Here is a 26,786-nt window from a genome sequence, read left to right on the forward strand (position 1 = left end):
TATATATATATATGTGTGTGTGTGCGTGGAAATCCTTCATGCAGAGCACTGTGAAGCTAATCCTATGCTGAACCACATTTTGATCCCTCTCTTACATTCAGGGTTGTTGGGAGACACCCGTAACAATTAAAGATAATCAAATTACCATCAATAAACTTAGATCTTTTTTTCTTTGTAATTTGAAAAAGATCCTTAGAATTACTATCCATATGAAGGAATTAGGTGAAGGCCAAAAGAAAAAAACTCCAAAACCATTTAACAAACATCATGGTAGTAATTGGAGTAAATATGACACTTAAGTTGCAGTATCTAAAATGGATATTTCTAAAAAGAACTGATTGATGCTGCTAAGAGTCTGGCAGGAATACTGAAATAGGTCAAGGTAATCTGGATAGTCCTGTTCATGTTATATGTATGACATCAACCTCCTGCAGGCTGACTACAGGCCACTGTCGATACTGTATTCCCAACCCATGAAAGCAGATGTGACGTTATGTCCAAGATGAGGGCATTCAAGTTTCCCATATGTGGATGTTTTTACTAATTATTGTGTATATTGTGCCACTAGAGCCTATGTTACAATAATAACGATGAAAAAGGAAAAGCTATTCTATGCACTGCTCTATATTCCTTATTGTTTTTTAAAAACACACTTTTTAAAACTGTCTATGATTCAACTAAAGCTGCGTTATCAAAAAGTAATATCAAATTATATCCTTTGTAAGTCCTGCCACAGGACCAGTGATAGAACTTAGCCTATGGTTAACATCATATTTACATTCATATGTCTGCTTTTAACATGCAATGCTGCAATAATAAAAAAGTAAATAAACAAACTACATTAGGAAAAGTTATTAAATGATTTTAATCAGTTCGTTGATTTCTCCTTTTAACTTAAGACATGATTAATTTTAAGTATATGGAAATTAATAATGTATGCTACAGTACAGTACATATAAATTCTCTTTAACTCTATTTACCAAAATAATCCTATTGATGAGTAATCAAATCTTATATAAAACAATATTATCACCATAATCACTTAAATTTCTCCTCTTAGTAGAAGGATCTTCGTTTACTAGGAAATTTTTTTTTAAGTTTATATTTTTCTGTAAATAAATACTATAAAAAAGGGTATTTTATCTGTTACCATTTGAATCTCACACCAACCTATACCTAAATTAAAAAGTGGATCACAGACACTCTTTAACATTTTGAACTTAGCTAAGCAGCCTCTGTCTTTCTGTCCTCAGTCTCCATCATAATCCTCATCATCAGTATGCTGCCTACCGTCCTGACCTTCCTCCTCAATACTTCCCTATTTCAATGTGATTTCTTTCTCCATCATCCTCAAGGGCCCCGTCTGCTGCTTGACCCCATGCTGCTATTGTTTTTTCCTCCCCATTGTCCTCCATCCTACGCTGAGGGATTTGGTCAAGCTTGGATGTTGGCAAATGAGCTTGGACAAGGGCGGCCGACGCTTCCTATCGCATTTCTCACTAGGGACGAAGTCTTGCCGCTCGTTCGCTTCTCAGAGATAATTTGGGGCATGCAGTAAACACAAAGCTGCACTACATGATGGTAATGTGTATTGAGAGTTAATCTGAGGGCTTTTATCACAGCAAATAGAGATTTAGGTGATTACTGAAGAGTGTCTCCTGGGGTCATCCCTGCCCGACACAGCATGACCCCTGTTTGATGACTGGTGTTAACTAGGATGAAGGAAGTCCTACAAAGTCACTGCATTACACTTTCTAAAAGTGCTGCACAGAACTTTGAGTTACAATAGCTTCATAATTGGGACATTTCTGAATGAGATACACAGAGAAATCCTTTCTTGATGAGAATAATATGATTTTTGATTTGATGGGTCAGCTGGGCCAAAAATTCCAATATAATTTTCAGGGCAGGCATTTAGAGAGTACATCTACACAACAATGGCCTTAATTTCTCTGAAAACAGATAAATATGACAGAGTAACGTCTAATAAACATCCAGCTCTAGATAGTCATTGTATAGGGAAGCTGTAGCAACATATCGCAACAACATACTGCTTGCTAGTGATAGCATGAAAATAATTAATGTTTCTGCTTCTGTCATTTGCACAGAGATTATACTCAAAATACCACGAAATGCATAACAATACCATTTTTAATGAATTGTTGTGTTATTAAGGCCTTGAGGAGAACTTCTGCACCTTGTTCTGGATACTAAACCTGGGGGGAAAAGGATTAATTTTGACCATTTTCAGTATTGGCGAGGAGTTTTAAAATAAATTCAGACGAAGAAAACAATTTTCAGAAACACATTTTTTTTCTATGACTTTAACATTACTGCTTTTCATCTTGTTTAGGCTGCAAGGAAGCGAGAGAGAGCAAAACTTTAAGCCAATAACAGGAAAGCTGAACAGAGTAAAGGTGTTGTTTTGCTTCTTATTGCACATCCTATTTCTTACCGTCTTGGAAAAAGAATGATATGTGAGAATATCAGGAATAGTGGTCTTTTGCAATGTTTACCATGATAATGGAAGATACTAAAGCCAGCTTATAATGTGAAATCTGAAAGCATTTTTGTATTCATTTTTGAAAATGGGGTTAAATGCTGTATTACAGTGGATAGCTTTTAATCTATGGAACGCTGGCACCTCTGCTCCTCTCAATTTAAAATAGAAAACCCCCCTCAGGGGTATAAGAAAGGAAAAAGTATTATTTCCTAACTTCATCTTTTTTATAAGAAATTAAAATGAAGCAAAATAATGAGGAAGATACAACGAAGGAACAAGAGAAAGAAACAGTGAAAGATAGGTCAATGGAAAGGGAGGTTAGACACAAGGAGGGGAAGAAAAACCTAAATCTGGGCAATAAACATTTTAATATTATATTTTTTTGGACTGAAATACATCTGAAAAGGAAACTCCAGATTTTTCCTCAGTGAGTATGAATCATGTAATCTCCTGCTGTGTTTCTGTACGACTGCTGACATGTTTACAGGTTTATTTTCAGCGTCTGTTCCTATCGTTACTACCAAATCGCATCAACTCATTATGCTTCAAAACAATTAACTGCATCTCATTTTTCATTAAAACTGAATGTGACTCCATTATGATGATGCTCACAGATTTAATCAGCAGGCCCGTGTTCAGCTTCTATATAAAGGACTCCTCAGGGTAGCTCTCTTGCTTTAATCATTGCTCTCTTCTAAATTCCTAAAATCCCCTCCATGGTAATCAATTCCTCTCATATTTTCGAGACACCAGAGATTGACGTTAGCTGAACCCAACAAGCATTTTGTTTAAAACATATTTATCTTATTTTGTTCAGCCAAGTTAGTGTTGATTTCTTGTGTGGGCAATCAATAAAAGTTTGGGGTGAGACGATCGATAGCCCTCTCCCAGTACATGGAGCTCTGACAGAAAATGGCAGACTATTGTATTTTGTTCAAAAAGTTTCATAGACTTGAATCATTCAGGAAACTTTCTCTCCATCAAACATTCGGCCTGGAAATCGCTTTGAAGTTTCTGTGCTGAAAGTTTTGAGGCCATCATAAGATGTTCTCTAAGGGAACCTAATGCAAAGATGTTCTTCCTCACATCATGATCATCATCCTCCTACCTGCTTCTCTACATTACTAAGCAAGATCAGCTCCCAAGCTGTCTTTATTTACCTTCAGTCAACGGGCCGTCTGTCTGATAATCTGAGTTAGCATCCCCACGCTGACATGAAACCTTCAAAACTTCAAACTCAGGCTTTTCAGCTCTTGTCCTCACTGCTGACAGCTGGCACTTCAAAATCTGATAACAGTAGCAATGACAATGAACTGTCACTGAAAACAGGAAATTACAGACGAAGGAGCTTAACGTCCTAATTAGGCACAGAGTTAATTAAAGCCCAGCAAGTCTGGCACCAAAAGTTTAAAAATCATTAAAGCAGACAGATGAGAGAACTTCATGTCTTTGATTTTAAAAAAACACGTAAAAAACAACTCCTAAAGCATCATTACCAAATAGCACAATACAAAAATGTAATGAGAAATGTTATTAAAAAAAACACGAATCTGTTGATCTTCAGTTATTGAAGGTCAAGTCTTCAAAATTTCTTTTACGGGGCTCTCCTCCCTCGTAAAAACAGATTAACAACTCCATCTTCCTGACTTTAAAACCCTAACAAATAAGGCAAAAGGGAATTCAATAACCAAGTCTCGCTGTTTGGGTGATGAATTACATATTTGGGCTGTTTATGATCCAAATAGATGTCGCAGCTTAAAGAGACTGCATGCCATAAAAGGAGAGTAAGCGATCGAAACACAAAGAGAGGGAGATGCTCTATAAATACAGATCTTTGTGCTTTGGACTGAAACAAATGTTTGACATAGATGGGGAGACTGTTGCATGTGGGATGACAGGTCAATGTCAAGTGTTTTTCTTTATGAAGCGATCAGAGATGTCAAACTTTAAACCGCAGTTCTTCCTGCAACAGCACTTCAGGGATTAATCGGCTGCAAAAGAAGTAAACTTAAGCAGCTGGGTGTTTAGTTATTAAATAGTTTGGGTGTCTCTTTTTTGTACTCATACTATTGCTTTGTATTTGGCAAAAGCTATGAATTTAAAGCCAATATCTGATGTCCTCACTGTCCAAAAGAAAGGGACTTCATGAAAACATATACTTAGAATGTGGCAAGAACACATTTAAGCTTACCTGAAAGTCGCAGCTTAAATTTGGTGGTGGCAACATCATGCTGAGGTACTGCTTTACTGACCAAAGCAAAAGGCGCAGTGTCCAAGTAGATCGATTAATAGAGGAAGAGGGGGAATCCTGTCAAGTTCACTAACCTCTCCTTAAATCAGCAGCTGCATGGTTTAAACTTGGACAGGACTGGCTGTTCTGGTTGGATCCCCAACACACATCAAAATGGTATTTGAGATACATAAAGTAGGCTTGATTAAGCCTCTGGAAAGGCATCAAGGTCACCCTATTGAAATAGTATGGATCGGTCAGGAAACCAACCATTTAGAATGAGCTTTATCATATCTGATAAGAAGGGTGATCAAATATTCAGACTGAATAATGCCACAAGCCTTTAGATGGCTGCAGAAGGGTTAAGCTTCTCTGAAAGAGTTTATTTAAATTTCTTAATTCTAAAGAAAATTAGCAGCAGTTATTGGTCATCTGTTTAAATCTTGTACTTCAAATCTTACATAATAGTTAAACCTATAAGTAGTTTATGGAAACTTTGATCCAAGTTGTAAGAAAGAGCAATAAATCCTGACATGATGGACAAATCCTCTCTGTTTTGCCAGGTAGCCCATGGCTCAGCTCCAGAGAAAAACAAACATCTCCATTTCTTCCTCATTGAGATTTCTCTCTTGTCTCCCTGTCGCTTTGAAATGTGACATTTGACAACTGTCACTGCATTCCTTTTTGAGGAGCTGGGCTGCAGGCGCAATGAGAGGTTTATGCAAGAGATGTGCCCCGGCAGAATTTGGCCCTGTGCGGGTAAGAGGAGCGCAGCCGTGACCCATAGGAGCACGAGGGAAGCTGCGGATAAACTGAGGATTGCTGAAAGGGGGAGGGAGAGAAGGAGGGAGTGCAAAGGAGGAGAGGATGAAACTGTACTGCAGCAGTGCAGGAATAAGAAATGAAGAGGAGCCTGAAATATAAAAAAAAAACCCTCAACATTGCAGAACGCATATTGTGAGAGGGGTTTAAGGCTTCTTTATTATTCATACAAAGCCTGTGTATAGCATATCTGCTTCTTCCAGGTAATCCTGTTACGACAATATCATCCTCAGTTACCAGCTACCCAACTGAGGGAAGAGGACCTGGCAAGGCACCCTCTCCCTGCTGAGCCTCGCATCTCTCCTTCCTCCCTTCCTTCCTTCCTTGCCCTCTGCATAAACAGCTCACGTTAGGAAGAAACACAGCACCAGGAGAGACGTTCGGGACCACCGATAAGCTCCCCATCAGCTGTGTACAGTAATTTCATCCCATTGTAAACAGGGACATGAGTCTGCAGCAGACACGTTTTTACTATTGGACAAAGTATGTAATGTATGCTTTTCTGGCTGCTTTCTCCTTTCAGAGTCTTCAGAAAATGTAAACAATCCCCAGAAAAGTGCTGCTGATCTCTTACAGAGCATCTGCTCCTGCTCTGTCCAGACCCGAACGCTGGTTTATCCAATTTTCAAATCCCTCAGTGACACATGAATACACATGCAGCAGCTCAAACAAAGGTTATGCACGCCCTGCATTGGCTGAGAGAGGAGATATCGCACTGATATCTACAGCCTGAGACCTGCAAGCACTCAAGGAACAAATATCCTATTCATCATAAAATTTTCATCCCCTACTAGTTCTGATGGGTCTTGTGCATAAATATATATACACATATTTATATGCAGGAACAACATTTCATTTTACCTTTAGCTTCAAATTGATGAATTCAGTTTTCTAAAATTTAACCTAAGTGTAAGACAGTTTGCATCTAACATCCCCGTCGTCGATGTGTCAACTATCTGTGGCCCTTTTAGATGATAAACAGGAAGCCCATCCCTACACACCCATGGGAAACCAGACAAAGAGGACACACCACTGATGAGGATCATTTGAATATATTTGGATATTATCGGACTTCCATGGACAGAAGTCTATAAAACAAAGTCTCGAACAAACATCAAGCTTTATAAGCTTCACCAATAGACACTGTTGAAGCATCAGTTTTTAGAAAATAGTAAACACATGAACAGCAACAGTGGATTAAAAATACCAAGAGGTGATTTTTAGACCTTTATATGATCAAAGCTACCAAAGAGATCTCTCCGTTTCTTAATGGCAAAATCACAATTAGGGCTGCAACTAACGATTATTTTGCAATTAATCTTTCGATAATTTATTTGATTAATCTATTAATAAATGGCTAGCCATAGCTTCCTTAAAAAAAATTTTTACTAAATCAAACCAGCTGAATCTAAAACCCTTCCACTTGAGGATTTCTGAGTAGAGCATATTGGCAGAAAAAAATTATATATTTTTTACATTTTTTCTACAATAACTGCTAACGATTAATCTGATTAATTGTTTCAGCCCTCATTAAAATGTTTAGCTGACTGAAAGGCTTCCCAAACCATAAGGCAAACATTTTGGCAAACTTCCTAAATTACCTTTATAAAAGGAACTGCAATAATGATGAAACTCTGACAAAATAAAAAAACCTGGCAATGCTGCAGCTTATCACTGTCAACCGTCAACAGGTCAATAAGACACTGATTTTCATTCAGGTTTGTTAATTGGCAGAGAAATCAATAATCTAAACGATGAGTAATCCGTTTGCATATTTAATTTCTCTCAGCAAACCACAGATATAGAGGACCATACGTGTGCAGAATCACTAACCCGTGGAGACAGGGCAGTGGGAGTCTGGGTGAAGAGCGTGGGGTGGGCTGCTGACCGAAGGCCATGAGCTCTCCTGACAGTGTGACGGGTGAAAATAGCAGGCAGCACCTCCTGCAGGATGAAAGACACAGAGACATTTCAGGTTATGGAGACATCCTCATCTCATAGAAGAAGAAAATCCATACATTAAAATATCCTTGCAACATTTTCAAATTCAAACTTCTATATTTTTGTCACATTGTAACATCAAGTTTTAATGAGACAAAAAGTTTGCAACCTTCTGCTACAGAGCTTCAATATCTCGTTAACAATATCCCACAAAAAAAAATGTTATTCTTTAGAGTTGTTTTAATTTTTTCCCTAAGGGGAACATCCAGGTCATTTTGCTATCAATATCTTAAATATTATTCTCAATAGCCTCTGGCAGGATTGGGTCTGAAGAGAACATATTTGGACAGAATTAGTTTATTACATTGTTGATAAAAAGAGAAAATGGCAGCCGTTTAGGCTCAGTAAAGTAACAAAGTAAAACTTAAAAAAAGAAAATTGTGAAGCTATAACGACAAAATGATACACTTCATCATTTAGCGGCCTGGGGGCAGCCCTCAGACTTTCAGTCTACAACAAACAACAAATTGTTATGAAATGATTTGCTTTAGAATCAAAAACAGAATAATAGAACAACCAATCTTTACGATTCAATAGATCCATTTTTATTTTTGCTCGTTGGGTAGAAAGCAACGTACCTTTATTACATCATTTACCACAAATAAACATCCTATAGAGGAAAATTCTTCATTTGCTTTTTGCAATTTTTTATTTCCTAACCTAAAAAACCCTCAAGCAGAAAAAATGCAGTGACTCTTTCTAGGTTTTTAAATCTTGTGATAGACTAACAGAAAGGAGATTATCATTTTTAATGGGAAGAAAAGCCATGAATGTGATTTGATCTAGTCTACATCTAGACAAGTGATTATCAATCCTGGTCCTCTAGTATCACTGGTCTGCGTGTTTTAGACTCAGAATGATTAACAGACTTTTCCATTACATCACGGCACTTGAAGAATTAGGAAATTGATTTAAATCAGATGTGTGGCAACAAGGAGACATGTAAAACACGCAGGGCTGTGGTACTTGAGGAAAGGGTTAGAGAACTATTTATCTAGCCCATTCCATCATAGCATTGGTGCTAGAGTCAGGGTTGTTGTCATATAGTTGTTTCAATACTTTTACAGCCAGATTTTCTTCCAGGATTGACCTGCCTTTATCTCCATATGGTTTGCATTAGTAAAGAGCAGGTTAGTGTAAAAGTTTTTAGTTTTTTGTAGCCTTACACCACACATAAATGCAGGCCACAAAGTTTTGTTGTGATCTCATCTGACCAGAGCACCTTCCACATGTTGGACAAACTTCAATGGGACGTGGCTCTCTTCCAACAATGGCTTTCCTTCTGCTGCTTTTACATAAAGGGATCCTCCGAAATGTTTCTAAGGTTTGCACTATATTGGTCTTAATATGATATTCCCTAAATAAATGAATCCCCACTGCATGATCCTGGTGCCACCTTGCTTCAAAGTGGGGACGGTGTGTCCAGGATGTTTGTAGAAGAGTTACTGTCTACTCATTTATTCATTCTGAAAGCTGTTTGTTAGTTGCTATTTAGTGGTAGAAGGAATGTGGTTTAAAATGCACAAAAACAATGCATCTATATTTTTTCAAATATTTTTGTTTGTAGAAATAAATTCCCAAACCAGTTTTAAGTTGCTAAACAAGTTTGAAATAACCAAGCCAGTTTTTCACCGTGAACTCAAGAAGAGGTAATGTCTTTAGTAGATCTCTGGGAGCTAAAAACAAGTTTAAAATAACAGACTTCAAAGTAATAGCTGTGTTTTATTATCTATTTCTGTCACAGCGCCTTGCAATCTCTCTTTTGTATTGGTTCAGCGGCAGACTGAATGTCAAGTGAAATTTGCTGCATATGTTTTAAGGTAGTGAGGCAGCCTACTACTGCAGCTCACACCTGCAGATGAAAGGGATGATCGACCCTCTTCACCCCCAAGCTATACTCTCAGGGAATTATTGTTTGAGAACAAGTAAAGAATAAAGACCTGAAGCAAAGAAATTTTGCAAAAGAGAAAGGGAAAAAACCTGCAAGCTGTACCCACTTAAGATCGGGCTTCCAAAGGGGCCTGTTCATAGCTTGTATCTTGGATGCATTTTGTCCTCAAGATTCACAGCCCTTTAGAAATGCCTAAAATACTTTCACCTTGGAAATATGCGGTCGGATGCTCTTGGGCTGCTAGCACTGACAAGGCATCAGATGATGATGAAGTGGAATTTAAACACAGAGAGCAGCGTACTTAAACTCAACCACTGAACCTTATTTTCAGCTTGTTTTAGACCATTTTGAGAAGATCTGTTTTAGGTCCATGTGGTCAGATCATTGATGCTTTAACATCATGCCTATTTTTCAATGAAAATCATTGCTCAATAAAAAATATATTGAGAGAAAAAAAACAGCATTTCAGATTTTCTAGTCCATTCTAATAATATATTTTATCCAAATTAATTGCAGATGCAATCTGCATATTTTATTAATAATTTCAGTAATTTATTAGTGAATATCCGCTTCTTTAATCTTTTATTTAAATTTGATGTAATTTATTCAACACTTATTTCATAACAATAAGCAGTTTGTCATCCATCAGAGGTCTAATCACTGCTACTGTCAATTTTACAACTCTTCTTTGCCATTACCTTCATAATGTAACCTTTAGCAGGGTTATATGGCATGACAGAGCAGGGACTGTGTATCCTTTTGTTAGAGATAAGATCCACACAAAATAGAGGGCATTGTAGTATCATTTTTTACACTTATTGATATAATCCTTAATGCATTTTAACCTTCACAAAGCAGCTTTAAATATATACCTTATAAACAGAAAACAGAGGAGTGTAGATGTCCACAGGTCAGCCAACAGAAACAGGCATTTGTTATGTACTGTATAAATCTGGCCTTTATAGAAAAGTGGAAAGAACGCTTTTGTTAAAACAGAACCTTAGAAGTCCTGCTTGCTGCAACAAGCAAATTCTTTATGGGGAAGAATATGCTTTGCTAAGATGAGACCAAAACTACTGAATTTCACTACAGTGAAACATGGTGGTGGCAGAATCTTGCTGAGGGGGTGTATTATTATTATTATTCTCTTTCTGAAGCAGGGTTAGGTAAGGTAATCAGAGCCAATTAAATGACAGGTGGAATTAAATATGGTGTAATTCTGACAAAAACCTGACGAAGCTATAAAAAGAACATTTACTTTAGAGTTAAGCAGTTACTAAAAAACTAAAGTTTCATGTAAAAGAGCAGAAAATAAATAAAGAAAGTAGAACAAGTCACCAAATTACAATAGACTCTTAAACGTCTGTTGGAATATTGTCTTCTATTTCCTACTTTTCAGCATGCAGAGCCTGGTCCTGGCCCAGACAGGCGTTAAGATCAGCATAACTGGCTGAGATATGCACCTTTGCTTTTTACCTCCATGTTTCTACAATTGCTAAAAAGCAGAACTAATTTCAGTCTGGGCTGCTGCAAACCAACACTCCTTTGTTCATAATTGTGTTTGACTTCTCTGAGCACACACCGGAGCAAATCATAATGTTTCCAAGGAGACAGATTTCAACAACTGGCCACACTTGTAGTCTTCTATGGCAAAGAGCAATGACAGTGGAACACTTTCAGGGACTCTGTCCTGCACATTAAGAGATGCAATAGACCTTAGTACTGAGATAGCAGGTTGTTGGAGGATTATTACTAAGTATTTCTTATCTATCTCAAGCCAGGCACACAGCATCAACTCATAGGTGTGGCTTCTGGACTCCTGGATGTCTGTGAACTAACAAGTGGGTCTCCTTAATTTTGAGGAAATACCATATTTGTAATGTCAGGTTTTCAGATCGGTTTGGTCGGGTTTTCTTTTTGCTTTCAAAATCCTCATGCAACACAGTCAGAGCATAAGTGACAGTGTTGCAATAAAAATAGGTCTACTGATTTTCCCCAAACATAAACAAAGCAGAGTTGATTTTTGAATGGAGTATAACAAATTTGAAAAACCTACATGCAATCATACAGTACCTTGCAAAGGTTTTCAAACTACTGTAAACTTACACACTATATATAGGTCAAAAAGCTTCTTTGCCTTTAAGAAATACCAGATTTTTGTTTTTTATTACTAATATCTGTCATGCTAAAAGTTTCTTCCATCCTCTGCAGGTCTGCAGGTCCTTACAGTGGCAATGATTTACACCCCAATGGATCTTCGTGATGCTGCCTGTACAAAAATGTTCTCTTAACAAAACACTAAGGACTTCACGGAACAGATAGATTTATATTCAAATTAAAACACATGTGTGATGAATTTTATATTTAGGTGACATCTAAAGACAAGTGGTTTTTGTGATAACTATCTAAGGGAAATAGAGTAAAAAGGGGTTGGAAACACATTTGTGAAAAAAGTAAAAGTGTTTGTCTGATTTACATTTCATTGTATCCATTTAATTATATAAATACCAGTAAAAAGACATTAAAGGAGTCATGACATGACATTTTACTAATGCAGTCCTTCAGACTTCAGACCTTGAAATTGTGGTTAATCATTTTTAGGACTAGAAAATAATTACAGCTTATTCAGATGCTTTTTCATACCCCTTTTTTCCTCGTAAGTGTACACACAGGAATATTATGGCACTTTGATGTGGCTGTAGCATTAGAAACACTAGCAGTTTGCCATAGTTTGCTTAAGATTGCTTTCCATTCTCTTTAGAAATAGGTAGGAAGTTAAACCACTTATCAACTGTCTGCAGGTGAGTCTGTTTTCAGCCCTTTTGGTGGAACAGAGACAGGAGTGGTGATAACAAGACAGGCTAATGTTAGACCCCTTCTACCACTGACATCAATACATCATGATTTGTGAAGAGCTTTTCCAGTTTGAACAAGAACACAAAAAAACAACAAAACAAGACACTCCCACACTTCTGATTTTGAAGCTGTTTTTTTGCTTAAGCTCAACACCAAAACATGTTTTAAAATGACAAGATCTGATTTCAGGGGGATGACTTGCACAAAACAGTAAAGTAACTCAGGATAAACAAGTAGATTCTATCCATGAAACTCTTGACAAGGAGAGTTAAAACTGGACTAGAACATAACCTTGCACCATATGCAAAAGTCTATTTGAGGTATGGGGGGTGATGAGGAGGGGCTATTTCTGTTAAGTTCTCAGCAGACAACAGCTGCTTTTTACCACCATGACCTAACCAACAGAAACACATGATGCAAACACTCAACCACATCACTTTGTCGTCCTGTTAAAAAGGGGTCCCACTTTGCTATATACCCACTGCTCACATCTACATCTTTTGAATAAAATTACAATAAGCAAAAAAATAAATGCATGCCTGAAGTCATGTTTTCTACTCATGTTGCAGCAAGATTTGAGGTAAAATGGCATCAATCATGTGGCATCCAGAAAGGTTTCAGAGTAAACAAGACATACTGTACTCTATGAGATTAGAACAGTTTGAAGAACCTGGGGATACACTTCATCCAAAAACCTAATATATTAATATAATATAATTATACTTACTGGTATTAAATATAAGCAAAGGGTTTGTTTTTTTAAACTAAGGAAAGTTAAAAAATAAAATAAAATAAATTGAATTACCTTAATAAATAATTTTAATTGATAAAAAATCATGTTTTTTTCCTGTCCAGCAATGTGGCAATAAGAATAGTTGTCTTCTTTCATGCATATAAATTGCTTTATTATAATTATGCAGGGAGTTTTACAGATTATATGGACACTGCAATGTAAGTAGAACAGAAGAGGAAAAACAAAAAAAGGAGAAAAGATGAAAAAAGAGGAGATAAAAGGGGGAAAAAAATCCTGTTTGATACGATTGTACAGTAAAAGCATGTGAATTTTAACTCGATAAAAGTAATTTTTTTATAAATGTACTTTCAAAGGATTCCATTTGACTTTAAATGACATTCTGGTAGAGGTTGAGATGTTGCATTGAAACTTGATGTTTTTGCTAACCTCGTTTGGCAGATCCTGCAGCTCAGATTTCAGAGTTGGAAAAATAACCCCATCATGTGACACATTCGGGACTCAGGCAGGAATATGCTCTGTACTTCATGTCACATACAGAAATTAAGTGTCTACTTGCAGGAGTTTATCGATTTCCTGACTGACTCATAGAAACATGTGATATGGGCCCAACAGCCACTCTCCACTAATACCAGACATGTTCAATCCAGGCCCTCCCTGGTGTCCAGCTTGCAGTCAGTTACACAGACTGTAACTCCCGTTACCTTCTGTCAGTCTACATGTTTGAAAGCTGACATGATGTAACTTGTACTGCTGGAGTGCTTTAATGAGATCTGGGCCATAGCTACACTATAGTATTCTGCCTACTGAGCACATTCCCAAAATATGGGACTGCTGGGAATCCTAAGCCCCTTTCATACCTGGAAAATGCTTCTCAGCAGTGTCAAAAGCATTCATGTGTCAGGCTAATGTGTTCTCACCTACAGGTGGATTACACCACATTAGAACAGTGTAAAACAGGCACATTTAAAGCAATCCTTTCTGTTCCCTTAGATGAATTCCCACAGCCTAAGATAACTTCGATGTTATGGTGTTCAGAAAGTTAGAATATTAATTTAAAACAAGAGCTATACATTTGTATACAAAATGATCAGCCCATGGTGAGCTCCGATGTCCTGCACCTTTTAGACATGTCTCTTCTTTCACTCCCGAATCAAATTGCTGAATTACCTCTTCAGCATGAACTCAAATTCTCCAGAGTTCTGCTAATAACAACATTTTTTGACTCTAGTTCGTTGAAGCAGAGACAGAGGTAAAAGGTACAGAACACCAGACCTCAAGGGCTAGGATTAAGGAACCCTGGCCATTGGTAGAGAATGTTCATGTTCCATATAGTATAAACTTTGAAGTATTGCACCAGCGTAACTTGACATGGAGATCATCCTTCATGCAAAGCCATTAAGGAAGGTTGTTTTAAAAGGGCATTTGGTTCATCCTTATTGCCAGGTCTGTGTACGTTTTCTGGCCAATCAAAATAATACCATGTAAATCAAAGAAGGTGTTGGTCTTTTTGACAATGACAGTAAGTGCTAAGTCTCATCAGCATCTCCAAAAAGGTTGTCAAATATTTATTTTTAGAAGGCAGCACTGGCTTTGAATTTAATAAGACAGAAAGGGACCAACATTAGCAAAGCCATCTGACAGTAAAAACCTTACTTTAAACCTTAAGCCACTGTGTTTCTCAACCCTTAATACCAGGTCTGGAACTTGGATTTAGAAACAACAACATTTTACTGACAAGAGGACTTTGGAGCACTGAGAAACGCTGCACTTTATCGTGGTTCAAAGTCCTCCTGTAAATAGAAGTGAAAGTCAACACACTGAAAAACATTACGGTTTCAGTGGTTACAGGTTCTTCTGCTTAGAAAGATCTATCAAAGGCATTCTAAATCTGCTAAACTTTACTTTAACAGGTAACATTATTTTTTACAGCAATCGCAAAAGCCAGCTGCTTAAGTAATGACCTTTTGGTGGCTTACCCTCCTTGCAGGGCATCGACAGCACAACGGACAAGTTAAAGGTCTTCACTATGAATGTGTGGGACATGCCATTTCCATGTATGACTTTGGGTTGGGCTTTACACAATGAGAAATTTAGCTTGCTTACATTTTTATAAGGTAGGAAAAGCAAAACCCCAAATGCCGAAGCTGGACTATCAGCTGCTCTCAATGACTGCTTCAAGTTTGAAGAGATATGTTTCTAAGGACCCGATCACTAGAAGGCTAAAACAAATGGATTAATTGAAGGAAAGTTGTAAAGTAAGCACTCTTTTAGCAGAGACACTTTTCAAAGTAGATATTAATTAACAGGTCGCTGCTTAGAGGTTAAAAATTAAACTACTAAATCTGTTCAAAAGAGCTTATTATGGTAACTATCCCCATGTGATTGAACAACCTCCAACTACAATAAGCTCCTTGTTATAAAAGAAAGTTTGTTTCATATTTTTATATAACTAGAAGATTATCTTTCCTCAATTCGTACAAGAAGTTGCAACTTTACAACCTCTAACAGATTAAATCAGCAAAGAGGAAGGCTCCAGCTAACATCCATAAAAGAGAAGGACCCTCACTAGTCATGCCTCAGCATGGCTTTAAAAAGCCGATCTGTGAGAATAAGAACAACACTGTGCTCTGCCAGTGGTAACAACACAGGGTGTGTTTTCACACTCCAGATCATATCCACCCAGTGGGTCAGTAAGCTGCTGAAATATAACTGCAGAGACATTAATAGGAATGCCATTTGCTCCCAATTCGACAAGTTAACTCCAACAGCAGATGGTGGAAAGATGGCATCCTAAAGCGAGAACGGCTGCCGCAGACAGCTCAGGTACCCTCACGACTAATTAATACTGTATGTTGACAACATGAGAAGAATGACAGAATCTGTTGTCGCATCTCTGCATTGTGTGCGAAATTCTCTGGTGAGATACAAAACCTGTTCGTGACTCATCAACAAAGTGGCGGACATTTACTTCCCAAGTTAGGCAACTCATTTTTCTGATCTGGCCATCTCTAATCGGAAACCCTCATCTTCCTCTCAGATCTTCTCCCTGCCTGGTTCATTTACTGTCACTGCATCTCCAGTATCACCAGGAGAAAGGCAGAAAGCCCTGAAGGGGGGCAGGCAATCACTGGGTTGCTGAAAGGAAAGATGAACAGAGAGATAAAGGAGAAGGGGAGACGTAAATGAAATTTCCACAGCTTTGAGATGACCCAGTGCCACCCAATAGTAGGGACGGTGTGGTTTCCAGGTGACTCCTTGCAAGTCAAGTTTTCTATTAGCAAGGAGAATTGGTCAATTTAGAGGTGTTCCCCTGGATGTTTCCTGATGATAGACGGACATGAGGCTCAAGGAGAAAGAGAAAATAACCTGTCCAGGTAATCAGGATGATGTGATAGCCCCAAACTAACCACTTTGCAGGCAATCATATTCTGACTGAACCTGCCAACTGGATCCCCAGACCCCACACCACCCCTCAGATGCTCAAGGACATCGACACAGTTATGTGTGCACACTCCTGTCTCGATTGTATAATCTATACTGCAGGCTTGGTTAAAGAAATTACCAGAGCCCAAACAAACTAACATCTATCAGAAACCAGCTAAGAAATTCAGCCAAATCTGCTGGCATGCGTGATGTAAATATGGAACCTCTCTATGTGGAATACAGCAAACTCATACAGATTTATTTTGGGGAATGTAATTTAAAAAAAGAGAGACTGGAGAAAAACTGTACATAAAAAAAATATAGTTAATAGGAGGTGCTCAGACCTCAAGCTGATTTATTGGTCCAGGTGTTACTAAGATACAGCTTAGCAGTGCAGGAACACCACTATGGTAATATTTGCACTGCATAAGAGAAGAAATGGCCTGAAAGTGTCAGACTGAACACTGCTGAGCTAATCAACAGTCTGAAAGTCATAAAAATGAAGAACTGTGGTTTGTTCTTCTTGTACTCAGAAGAGGATTTTTCTGAGAAAACATTAGAAAAGTGAAGAAGAACGCCCACTGAAGTGGTTATAATGACAGGGAAAGCCAGAGGTTGCCTCGCATTCAGTTCATGTCTTTGAATGCATTATTTGCAATATTTACACCCTTTCTTTGTAGTTTTGGATGCTTTATAGCAAACTACACTAAATACAAAGATACATTATATTTGGCTGGAAATGTCATACTGGACATTTAACAGTTTATTTATGGAGAATTGTAAAAATTGACTATAGATTTTTTTTTTATGACTCACATTTAGAACAAGCTTGGGTTTATGTCACATAATTTTCCAGATTTGAGCTCTATATTCAGAGACTAATTAAATCCTCTGAGAGGATCAAAGTGTTTATTAGGGTTCAGAAGCTGTTAAACAGAAGAAGAACCCTTTGTTAAGTGTTGAGGTGGCAGCATCATGCTGAGGGACTGCTTTAAGCCAGTGGTGCTGATGCAGTGCACAAAGCTGAAAATACTCCATGGAATATGTTATCTTGTTTTGTTTTGGGTTTAAAAAAAAAAGCCACACATCCTCCAAACCCTGGACAACAAGCTGATAATCATGAGATGAGAGGAGTGGGTGTTTGGAAAAAAGCAATGCCATGAATCACGTAGTGACTTCGTAAACAAGTGGCATAGAGGAAGAAATGTGCATGAAAGAAACACACAAAACAAAAAACTGTGTGTGTGGGCTCATCCCTAGGTCAGTTACAAAGAACTCATTATTTGTATTGTTAGGGCCACTCCCCTCGCTAATTTGCATGACTAGCTGCAGTAAATTGTAAAACTGGAGTAGGAAATTTTACGCTTTGAAAACATTTAATTTATATATACCGTTTACATAAACTGGAAATTAAGCCAAGTGGCATTAATAAACACTGCATGTTAAATACCATTAATAAAATGGCTTTCAACAGGCCAAGCAAGTTTTACATAAAAATATAGACTGACTGCACATTTTGCAAATCTCTATATTGCCTCACAACCACTCTCCTGCTGTAAACTGACCTGAAAAACACCTTTAGGACCCTGCAGCTTGGCTTTTACTACAATTTGAGCTTCTGCTGTAACTCTAGCCTGCTACATCAGTATAGCTTTCATGGGCCTGTCGTTTGTCTCAAGTGAATTTGCAGCTTAAATAACATCAGCTTGGCAGCTTTCTGCAGGACATGTTCCTAAATATGAGAAATGCATGTAAAACTTTCCTTTATAAACAGCAAAATCAGCAAAGAGATGACCCATCCTGCTTTAAATAAAATTCTATTCAAATTCCACCCTTTTCCCGCCTGTTTTAAACGCCAGAAACATAAAATGCTGTGCTACAAATATTATCCCTGACTCTGAAATACATTAAAATGCCTTTAGTCTATGTTTACTTGCTATGAAATTAGAAACGCTAGATTCCCTTCACACCGTTGACATTTCTGCAATCGCTTGGGTGTGCCAAATGCACAGGGTAAACAGCTTTTTCCAATGATTCTGACTGCACAAATTACTAACATTCTACCGGTATTACCAAAGTAATTTCATGCAGGGTTAGTCTGATCTACCACCAGGAAGGCTCTTGTTTGCAGAATAAAGATGTAACTAGGTTTTACAAATTTATGTTTTATAAACTGGAAAAAAAAACTGCTCGTCACACTGATCAATGCGTTTGGTTTAAAATCCAAAAGCACAGCTTCTTTATTATGACTAATAAGATAATAGAGAAAATGCTGCAGATAACATTGTTCTTATAATCAGCATGGCGGATTATTTTAGCAGCAGTAGGAACTCTTTTCGATTTTCTGTTTAGAATAAAAGCAAACAGATCATGTTATACTTTTATTTTGAAAGTTTTGTGCTTTTTTTTTAATCAAACATTTTTGAAGCATAATAACCCAGTAAACACCCATCTCTAACCTAAAACCCACCACCCTGGCACACATCATTTGACCAATGACCTTCATCTCATCATTTTTCCTATTCCAGACAATTTTAATTTCGACTTGAGGGGGTGTTATTGCCCTGCTTAAAAGAAACTGCATGTTGCAGATTGTGAATGGAAACACCACTTTACACTCCTGCTTCATAACTACCCCTGTAAAGCTTTTATTGTGGGATATTTTCCTCTCTTTAAAGAGACATTATGAAGTGTTGACTGAAAAAAAATCTCTTTACAATAGCCATTTTATTTGACCTTTTAAGACTAAAACCTTGTTTGATGAATAGACTGACACCTCAGTAGTTCGGCATCAATGCATCTATAAGCCTGTAGCCTATTTTCCTTAATTTCATTTATTTTGGAAGTTCACGCATTGTTCAGCAGATGCGAGGTCTAGTGTGTCAATGTTAAATCAGCCCAACCAAGCAAACAATCACATTTTTATATTGAAGATGGATTTTCTGGATACTCAGAAGCTACCAGCTTCCACCTCAACTCAAACACTAATGGCAAATCTGGGCAAGGTGGAAAAAAAAAAATGGTTAAGTCGGTGAGCGAGTTATGACAAGAGCTGCAGAGCTGCAGTTCTGTGTTTTGGCCACAGGTGGCAGTATAACTAGAAAACTCTAATCTGACTTTAATCTCATTAAAGTCGAATCAATTTTTAAGAAAAAATAGGGAGAATAAACTAGAGATGGATTTGGATACAAATCGGAATAGATTCAAGAAACAGGTTATTTACTTTTCATATTATTTCCAATTTCCAAAAAAACAACTTCAATGAATAATTTCAATGGGATCTTAATTGATAAACCAATTCACATAAAGACCACATTATTAGGTAGAAATTTATAAAAATCAAAAATGGTATTTACAAAAAATTTTATGAAACCTTTATGCTAGCTTTGCACATCTAGAGACAAAGCTGCTGCTCTTTTGAAAAATAGTCTAAAGCTGCAAGGAGAGCGTGAAAAATGGACGCAGAATAAATTAGTCTTAAAGCTCCAGTGTTTAATAATTACAGAGATTTACTGACAGAAATGTAATAAATTATACATGAGTATATTGACATCTACAAACTTCTCAATCTTTATCTTTATGTTACCTTAAAAATAGCTATTTACAGTTACATAGTAGCATCATGCTCTCATTTACGGAAGCAGCTACAGTATCTTTGTGCTACGGCAGCTCAGAGCTGACAAACTATTGACTGTAGAGATTGCAATTACGCTCAAATGTGACTGCGGCAAGTTACACCTTTATAAAATCTATATCCTATACTATTTTTAAAATGTTAAATGGAAACAAACCTTGTCGTCACTTTATAAGAAAGGTGTTGTGGAATTTGCCAATTTGGCATTTGTGCCACTCAAACCAAATTTAACTTATGCTTGTTAGTGAAACATTTAGATTAGCTAGCCTGTTGATTATCACCGAAAGTAAGGTCAGCACTTTAAAAGAGCTGGGCCACCTCTGACTATCATCAGGATATCATCTGTTGTTATTTTATGAGTGCTAGCTTTCCCAATAAAAATTCCCCATAAAAATATCCAATGTGGATATTTTGCATATTAGTACATGCATTGATTATACACATATTCGTTGACAGCTTTGTTTTCTCTGTCCGTTTTCATTTTTGCAAGGATTAATAATCAGAATGCCACTATGATTATTTTCACCAATTTAATTTTGTTAACGGAATTAATTCAGGTGAATATTTTATTTTCCATTTACATTCTGTACTCGTAATTTTCAGATGTCAGAAAAAACAGAATGAAAAGTTTATAGTTTGTGATTTTTTTTATAACCTCATCCAGCTTTAATCTATCACAAATCAATATCCCTGACATTTTTTTTATTTGTTTTCTTTTGTTCTTCATGACCACTAATGTTTCTTGACATCTATATAATCCCTCAGAATAAAATAGACACACTCATAACTGAATGCCAAGGTACTTAAGGAGTAGTAGCAAAGGCAATAAAATGTAAATGCATGTCACCATTTTCCTATCTTTCGATATGTAAAGAAATTTCTAAATAATCCTTCTACTTCTTAATAAAGCATTTATTTGAAAGAGTCTTTATAATCTTAATGAAATAAATATAATTTTGTGGTTTGAACAAAATAATGAATAGATTGAAGGGGTTAAGATGTCATAATAACCACTTGATTGTAGAACAGTAAATCTTGCAACATTAACTGAATATAAAGAATAAAAAAAAAAGAAAAAAAACAACTTCCATCTAGTCAGCTTGAATAAATTCTAGAAAGGTATTAAAACTCCTCTGGCATTTTCATTACCTTGAAAAACAAAACAAAAAGAATACATTTTGTGAAACAAGATAATGCAGCATCATGGAAGAGTTATGAGCCAAGTGGGAGTAAGGAGACAGACAGCAAATATCACACTTTATTCATATCCTTGTAGGGTTAGTGACAGATGGAGACAGCAAGTCGCTTCAAACCAGTTTTGACAAAAAAAAAACAAAAAAAAAAACAGCAATTCAGTCCAATTACTCTCAGAGAAACAAATAACAGCAGAGCATTCCTCCTCAGATCTAACTAAATACAGCATAAATAATAAATGTGATATACAGAATAAATGAAATTTAAATTTCTAAGCCTGGAGATGTTTTTCTGATACAGCTCACTTGGTGAGATTGACGTAGAAGCTGCTTCTTTTATTGGCAAGTCTAAGAGAACGATAACCTTCAATCCCCCTTTGTAAAAAAAAAAAAAAAAAGGACATTTTGATTGTCTGGAGCGTTTCCTTGGCAACAGCAGCACAGGGGGACTCTAACATCAGCTCCAGGAACCTGTACCTGTATTCTTGTTTCATACCTGGAAACAGGCACCTGTGTATCATGAGAAGATGATACACAGGTTAGGAGTAAAGTATTGTCTAAGGCTGGAATAAAATGGAAGCTGCTGTGGGCTGCTGATATGGGGTGTGTCCGAAAAACCACCCTAACCCCTAATCCCTCAATCACTTTAAAGAGCGGGTTCTATATAGTGGACTTTATAGTGAACTCAGTTAACTGACCGTTCAGAAAGATGATGATTATTTTTTGCTTTCTGTTGGGAATGTAACTCTCCCACGCGGTGCCTGTACCCTTCGTACAACAAATCCCATGATGCTTTGCAAAGAGAGCTCTCGCAAAGCAGTCAGGAATATATCTGCTCATCTAGTGACCAGCGATTATCACTACTTTTCAAGGTGCATTTGTGGGAAATTTCGAGTCCACTTCTTTTTCAACCTCTAGACCAGAGGTCAAGGATTGGCAGAGCGGGGTCCACATTGTGACCCACCTGCTGGCTAATCTGGACCCAACCTGATTTAAAACACTTAGAAATTACTGCATATTGTCGAACAACAGTGTCTAACTTCACTTGCGCCGCTTCTCCTGTTAACATGGTGAAAGAACGTGTGGAATGCTGGAAGAACTGCGGTGAACGGGTGACAGAATAGTGAAACAGTGTGCTCAAAGTTGACCCTGCACATTTTAAGTATGTTTGGCTCAACCTGCTGCTGTGAAGCAGGATTTTCCACCATGAACATAATTGAAAATAGATAACGATCCAGGATCACGAATGAACATCCTGATATGTGCTTGAGAAGGGCTTTGTCGCCATTCAAACCCAGTTTAAAAAGCCTTGCAGGGCAGCATAAATCCTATTTCTCTCATTAAGCCATAAATAAGAAGGATAAAAAACGGTCAGGTCAAGTGTTTTATAAAATATATTTATCAGGAAATTGTGTATATACCAGACTTAATGACTGTTTTTCTCTACTTAAAAAAACATTTTAGATTTTAAAATAGAAGATGTATAACATGGATACATAAAAACCTAATTTCATTTCAGTGTTAAATTCTGTTTAAAGTAACAGATTATACGGCAATTAAAAACGTCTCCGGACCTTTACTGGTTGTTGATTTTCATTATTCGGACCCAGCTAATTTTTTATATGGTTACCCCTGCTCTAGATGTTCAGACACTTATCTAAAATGGCATGATCACTATATAGTGCCCTATATAGGAATGATGTTCGGACACAGTCATGATGTGTGTCTTTGACTGTTATTCCTAAACTCTGCTCCTCAAAGCCAGGATGGTCCCTGGGTTAAACACTAGAGAAGTAAGAATAAATAAAAACAAAAAACCTTCTTTCAAATGCCACACAAATTTGTTGATTCAATTTGTTGATTGGCCGAATGGTTCTTAAATGTTAAAAAAAGAAATTATAGGCAAACATTCATGTTATTATCTTGTTTTTAAACCCGTATTCTTTAGTCATCCTGCTCCAGCTGCAACAGAGCAACACCAAGATCTTGTGATGTTTTCCAGAGATACATTATCATTCAAAAAAGAAAAAGGAAAAAAAATATTGAATTGCATTATATATTGTATTTATGAATATATCATTACACATATTATGATAGGATACATTTGCTGTTGCAGATGATGCTGTTAAATCTCCAATAAGTAGAGCAGAAGCCAGCTATTTTTATCTTCTCACTTTTTGAAAATAGATTACGATAACTTGCCGTTTTAGGTCAGAAAGGATTTCTGACATAACTTTTATTAGCAAGAGGCCAGAATAAGGGCATTTGCTTTAAGGCAGCATTTTACACACATTTTCTTAGCATTTGAAAAAAATGTCTTTAAGAAAGTAAGACTTGGCTTCATTTTTTTATCCTTCGACAAGGTTCTAACAACTGTTTGCTATAATTCTGGCCATTCCTCTTACAAGAACTGGTGTTACGAGTCACCTGGCTGACTTTAAGTTTCATCTCCGTCCACAAACCTTTATGAGACCAAGCTCACAGTTTTGCAATTTCCAGCACAATCACTTATCTCAAAAGTTCAACTTCCTGGCAAATGTCTTAAGATATGTTTCAATAATTCCAATAATGTTTTTCAGTAGTGCAGCAGTCCATCCTACCACTGAAGCAGCATGAGTAAATACTATCAGTTTTCTAAGCCAGAAACATAATGATAGTTGTTGGCTGGCCCTGGAATGCCTCCAGCTTCCCAAAGAGAAGCTGGAGGAGGTGTCTAGGGAGAGGGAAGTCTGGGAGACTGTTGCCCCAATGACCCAGCCCTAAGAGGAGTACAAGTAAGGGTGGTCGATGTGTTTTTTTTTTTTTTATAGTTTAATGATTCAAGTATGATAAAATCTACAAGTTTACCAGAAACAAAACCCAATAAAAAATCTGCAGAAACCATAAGAGAGGAGACATGATTCTGGATGATGGAAATAGCTTTTCTAAATAGGAAAATTTCAAGTTTGGACTTTCTTAAATTTTTCAGTGAGATTGTAATAGTTCAAGTAACTGTTAAGTCATTGCCATTTTGTCTTTGATTTTGTATATTTCTTTTCTTTAGACACCATTACCAGGCTTTCTTGTTTGTTTTTTTATTCCAGCAAACAATTCATTCAGATTTCCAACAATGTAATATAACATTGCTGCATGTTGGACATGTGGACACTTTTTAAGATGAAGATAATGCACATTTATAAAAAAGGCCGGTTATGGCTTCAGAGAAACGTTGCGAGAAAGAGAGAGAGGCGAGAGGCCGGGTATTAAAATCAGATTTAAATCCATGTTTGCACGCCTCGCCACACAAGACAGTTTGCATTTGTGAGCAGAGAGGAACACTGCTGCGCTTGTTTGTCCCTCTCTGCGTGCATGTATGGTATTAAAACAAGGCTGTTGGATGTAAACTTAGACACAAAGGGCCTACATTAGCGGAGTATCACGTGTTGTTTGCTGAGTTGACAGGGATGCATCCTGCAGCTGTAGTTGGAGTTAACTCCAAACAGCAGAGAGAAACCAGCTTTCTGTAATTTGTCCTGCTTGGTATGCTATGACACATACTTTCACCACTAGTCAGAATCTCTTCCTCCACAATGGCCAGCATATAACAACGCCCAAGACCGTCTCCATGGAAATACATTTTCCAACATTGTTCCATGAACCTATTTATAGTTCAGCGGACCACCAGTCAGCTAATATGACGTGCAGTACAGTGAGATATTATTCCCACTCCAACCTTAAAGGCTTCACGCAAACAGCTGACTAACAATCCCCATTCTGACAGGAGTAAAGCAGCAGGTTTTGGAATAAGCTCACATGTGCATCCCTGTTCACATATCAGGCTGATGCAAGAACCAGCAGAGCCTGCACAGGCAGAGCGAGGCGTGCAGACAGACAGCAGGCAGCGATGTTGTCCCTGACCCCCTCTGACAGCACCGCTGGTCTGCTGCTCTTTAAGACTCGCGTGTTGAATGAAGATGAGGAAACCACAGATGCCTTTCAGTTCGGCAGATTTCCGCCACAGTCTTCCTCTCAACTCACAAAGTCAAAGTAACCGGCAGGAACACGTTTTAACACCCTGAGAAGTGTCTGTTATAGACAAAAATATTACTTTGGGAGATAAACCAATACAAACTTGGGTCTCTTTTTAAAATTGAAAAAAAAGGGTGCATGGTTTTCAACTTTTTACAAATTACAATATGAAAACTGCCTCTCTATGCAACATGCTTCCCTGTTACACCTTAAAAACCTTACTAAACCTAACCCTTTACATCTCAAAATGCACCACCCCAAGGATGGCAGCTGGTGGTGGCAGCATCATGATGTAAAGATGCTTCAGTGAAGCCAAAAATAGCAGATGGAAAGAAGTATGCAGCTAAATTCAGGGAAACCACAAGAGGCTGCAAAAGACTTGACATTTGGAAGACGTTCACCTGTCAGCTTCGATAGAATGGCTAGTCAGAGTTCATACTCAGTTTAGTGTGAGAATCTGTGACAAGACCTAAAATGTTAATGTTCATGATGCCCTCCAATCCCATTAGACTAAATTAGCTAGGGCTACTTAGCAAAGAAGCATGTGTAACTGTTCGGTGTGGGAAGCAGGCGGAAACATACCCAAAAAAGAAGCTGAAACAATAATTACACCGAATAATAAAAATCTCTGAAGCCCTTTAAACAATAGCTAAGAACAAATCATCCACACCAACTTTCATTAGGGGATATATTAAGGGAGCTCCTATTACATTTAGTGGGTATGTATAACCTGCAAAAATTGCTCTAAAGGCTATAAATACTGATGTGTCCGTTATTTGCTGACACCCAGCACTTGTCCCTTCTAAATTAATTCTTTGTACTGATCCATCACATAAATTTCCCCATAAAACTCCTTAATACCTAAACGACAGCCTCAAAAAAAGGGGGGAAAGCTTAACGTGAATGAATACTTATACAAAGCGTTGAAAAAGGAACAAACTTACAGTAAATAAAATAACCGGATGTTGCCCTTTGACCTAAGAGCTTGGTTATCTAATTATGATCAGGCTAGTATGGCTGCAGTACACAGAGAGCACAGATTAAGCCTTGTAAATAAGGGCTGCATCTTTGTGTGTGCAACCAAAAGTCAGACCTCGAGGGAAAAGTTCTCCCTGCTTCGGCTGACGTCAGCCTTCATGAAATGCCAAGCTTCTCCTAACCAAAGAGCACCTGCACAATAAATAACAGCTACTACAAACACCATGGCAGTAACTCAATGACCGAGAACAACAATTACGGATGTCAACTTTCATTAATAAACGCACTAACTTGCACTGACTCCTAATAGGACTGCAGGACTCCGCCATTTTATTCAAATGAGAGTGTTTCAGCAGTGCTGCTACTATTAGTATCGATTAGCTCATTTCTTGCAGCGAGTCTACACTCAAGTGCTTTTTTCCTTCCATCAAAGAAGCAACACAATAGAAAAAAGTTGCTTTTTTACATCAGCCAGAGGCTACCACAACAATGA

At 37.4% G+C, this 26,786-nt stretch overlaps 1 protein-coding gene across 1 annotated transcript in view; it reads right to left on the reverse strand.

Annotated features, from left to right (window-relative positions):
* Nucleotides 1-26,786, reverse strand: part of LOC107103260 (calcium uniporter protein, mitochondrial-like) — a gene marked incomplete at its 3' end in the record, with an annotated part of 57,432 nt that overhangs the window by 17,401 nt on the left and 13,245 nt on the right. Inside the window, exon 2 of the mRNA XM_015402886.1 lies at nucleotides 7,389-7,499. Within this exon, the coding sequence (XP_015258372.1) occupies nucleotides 7,389-7,499 (111 nt within the window). The remainder of the gene's footprint in view (nucleotides 1-7,388; nucleotides 7,500-26,786) is intronic.

Source organism: Cyprinodon variegatus, unplaced genomic scaffold, assembly GCF_000732505.1.
Source record: "Cyprinodon variegatus isolate N-32 unplaced genomic scaffold, C_variegatus-1.0 Scaffold1406, whole genome shotgun sequence".
NCBI lineage: Eukaryota > Metazoa > Chordata > Actinopteri > Cyprinodontiformes > Cyprinodontidae > Cyprinodon > Cyprinodon variegatus.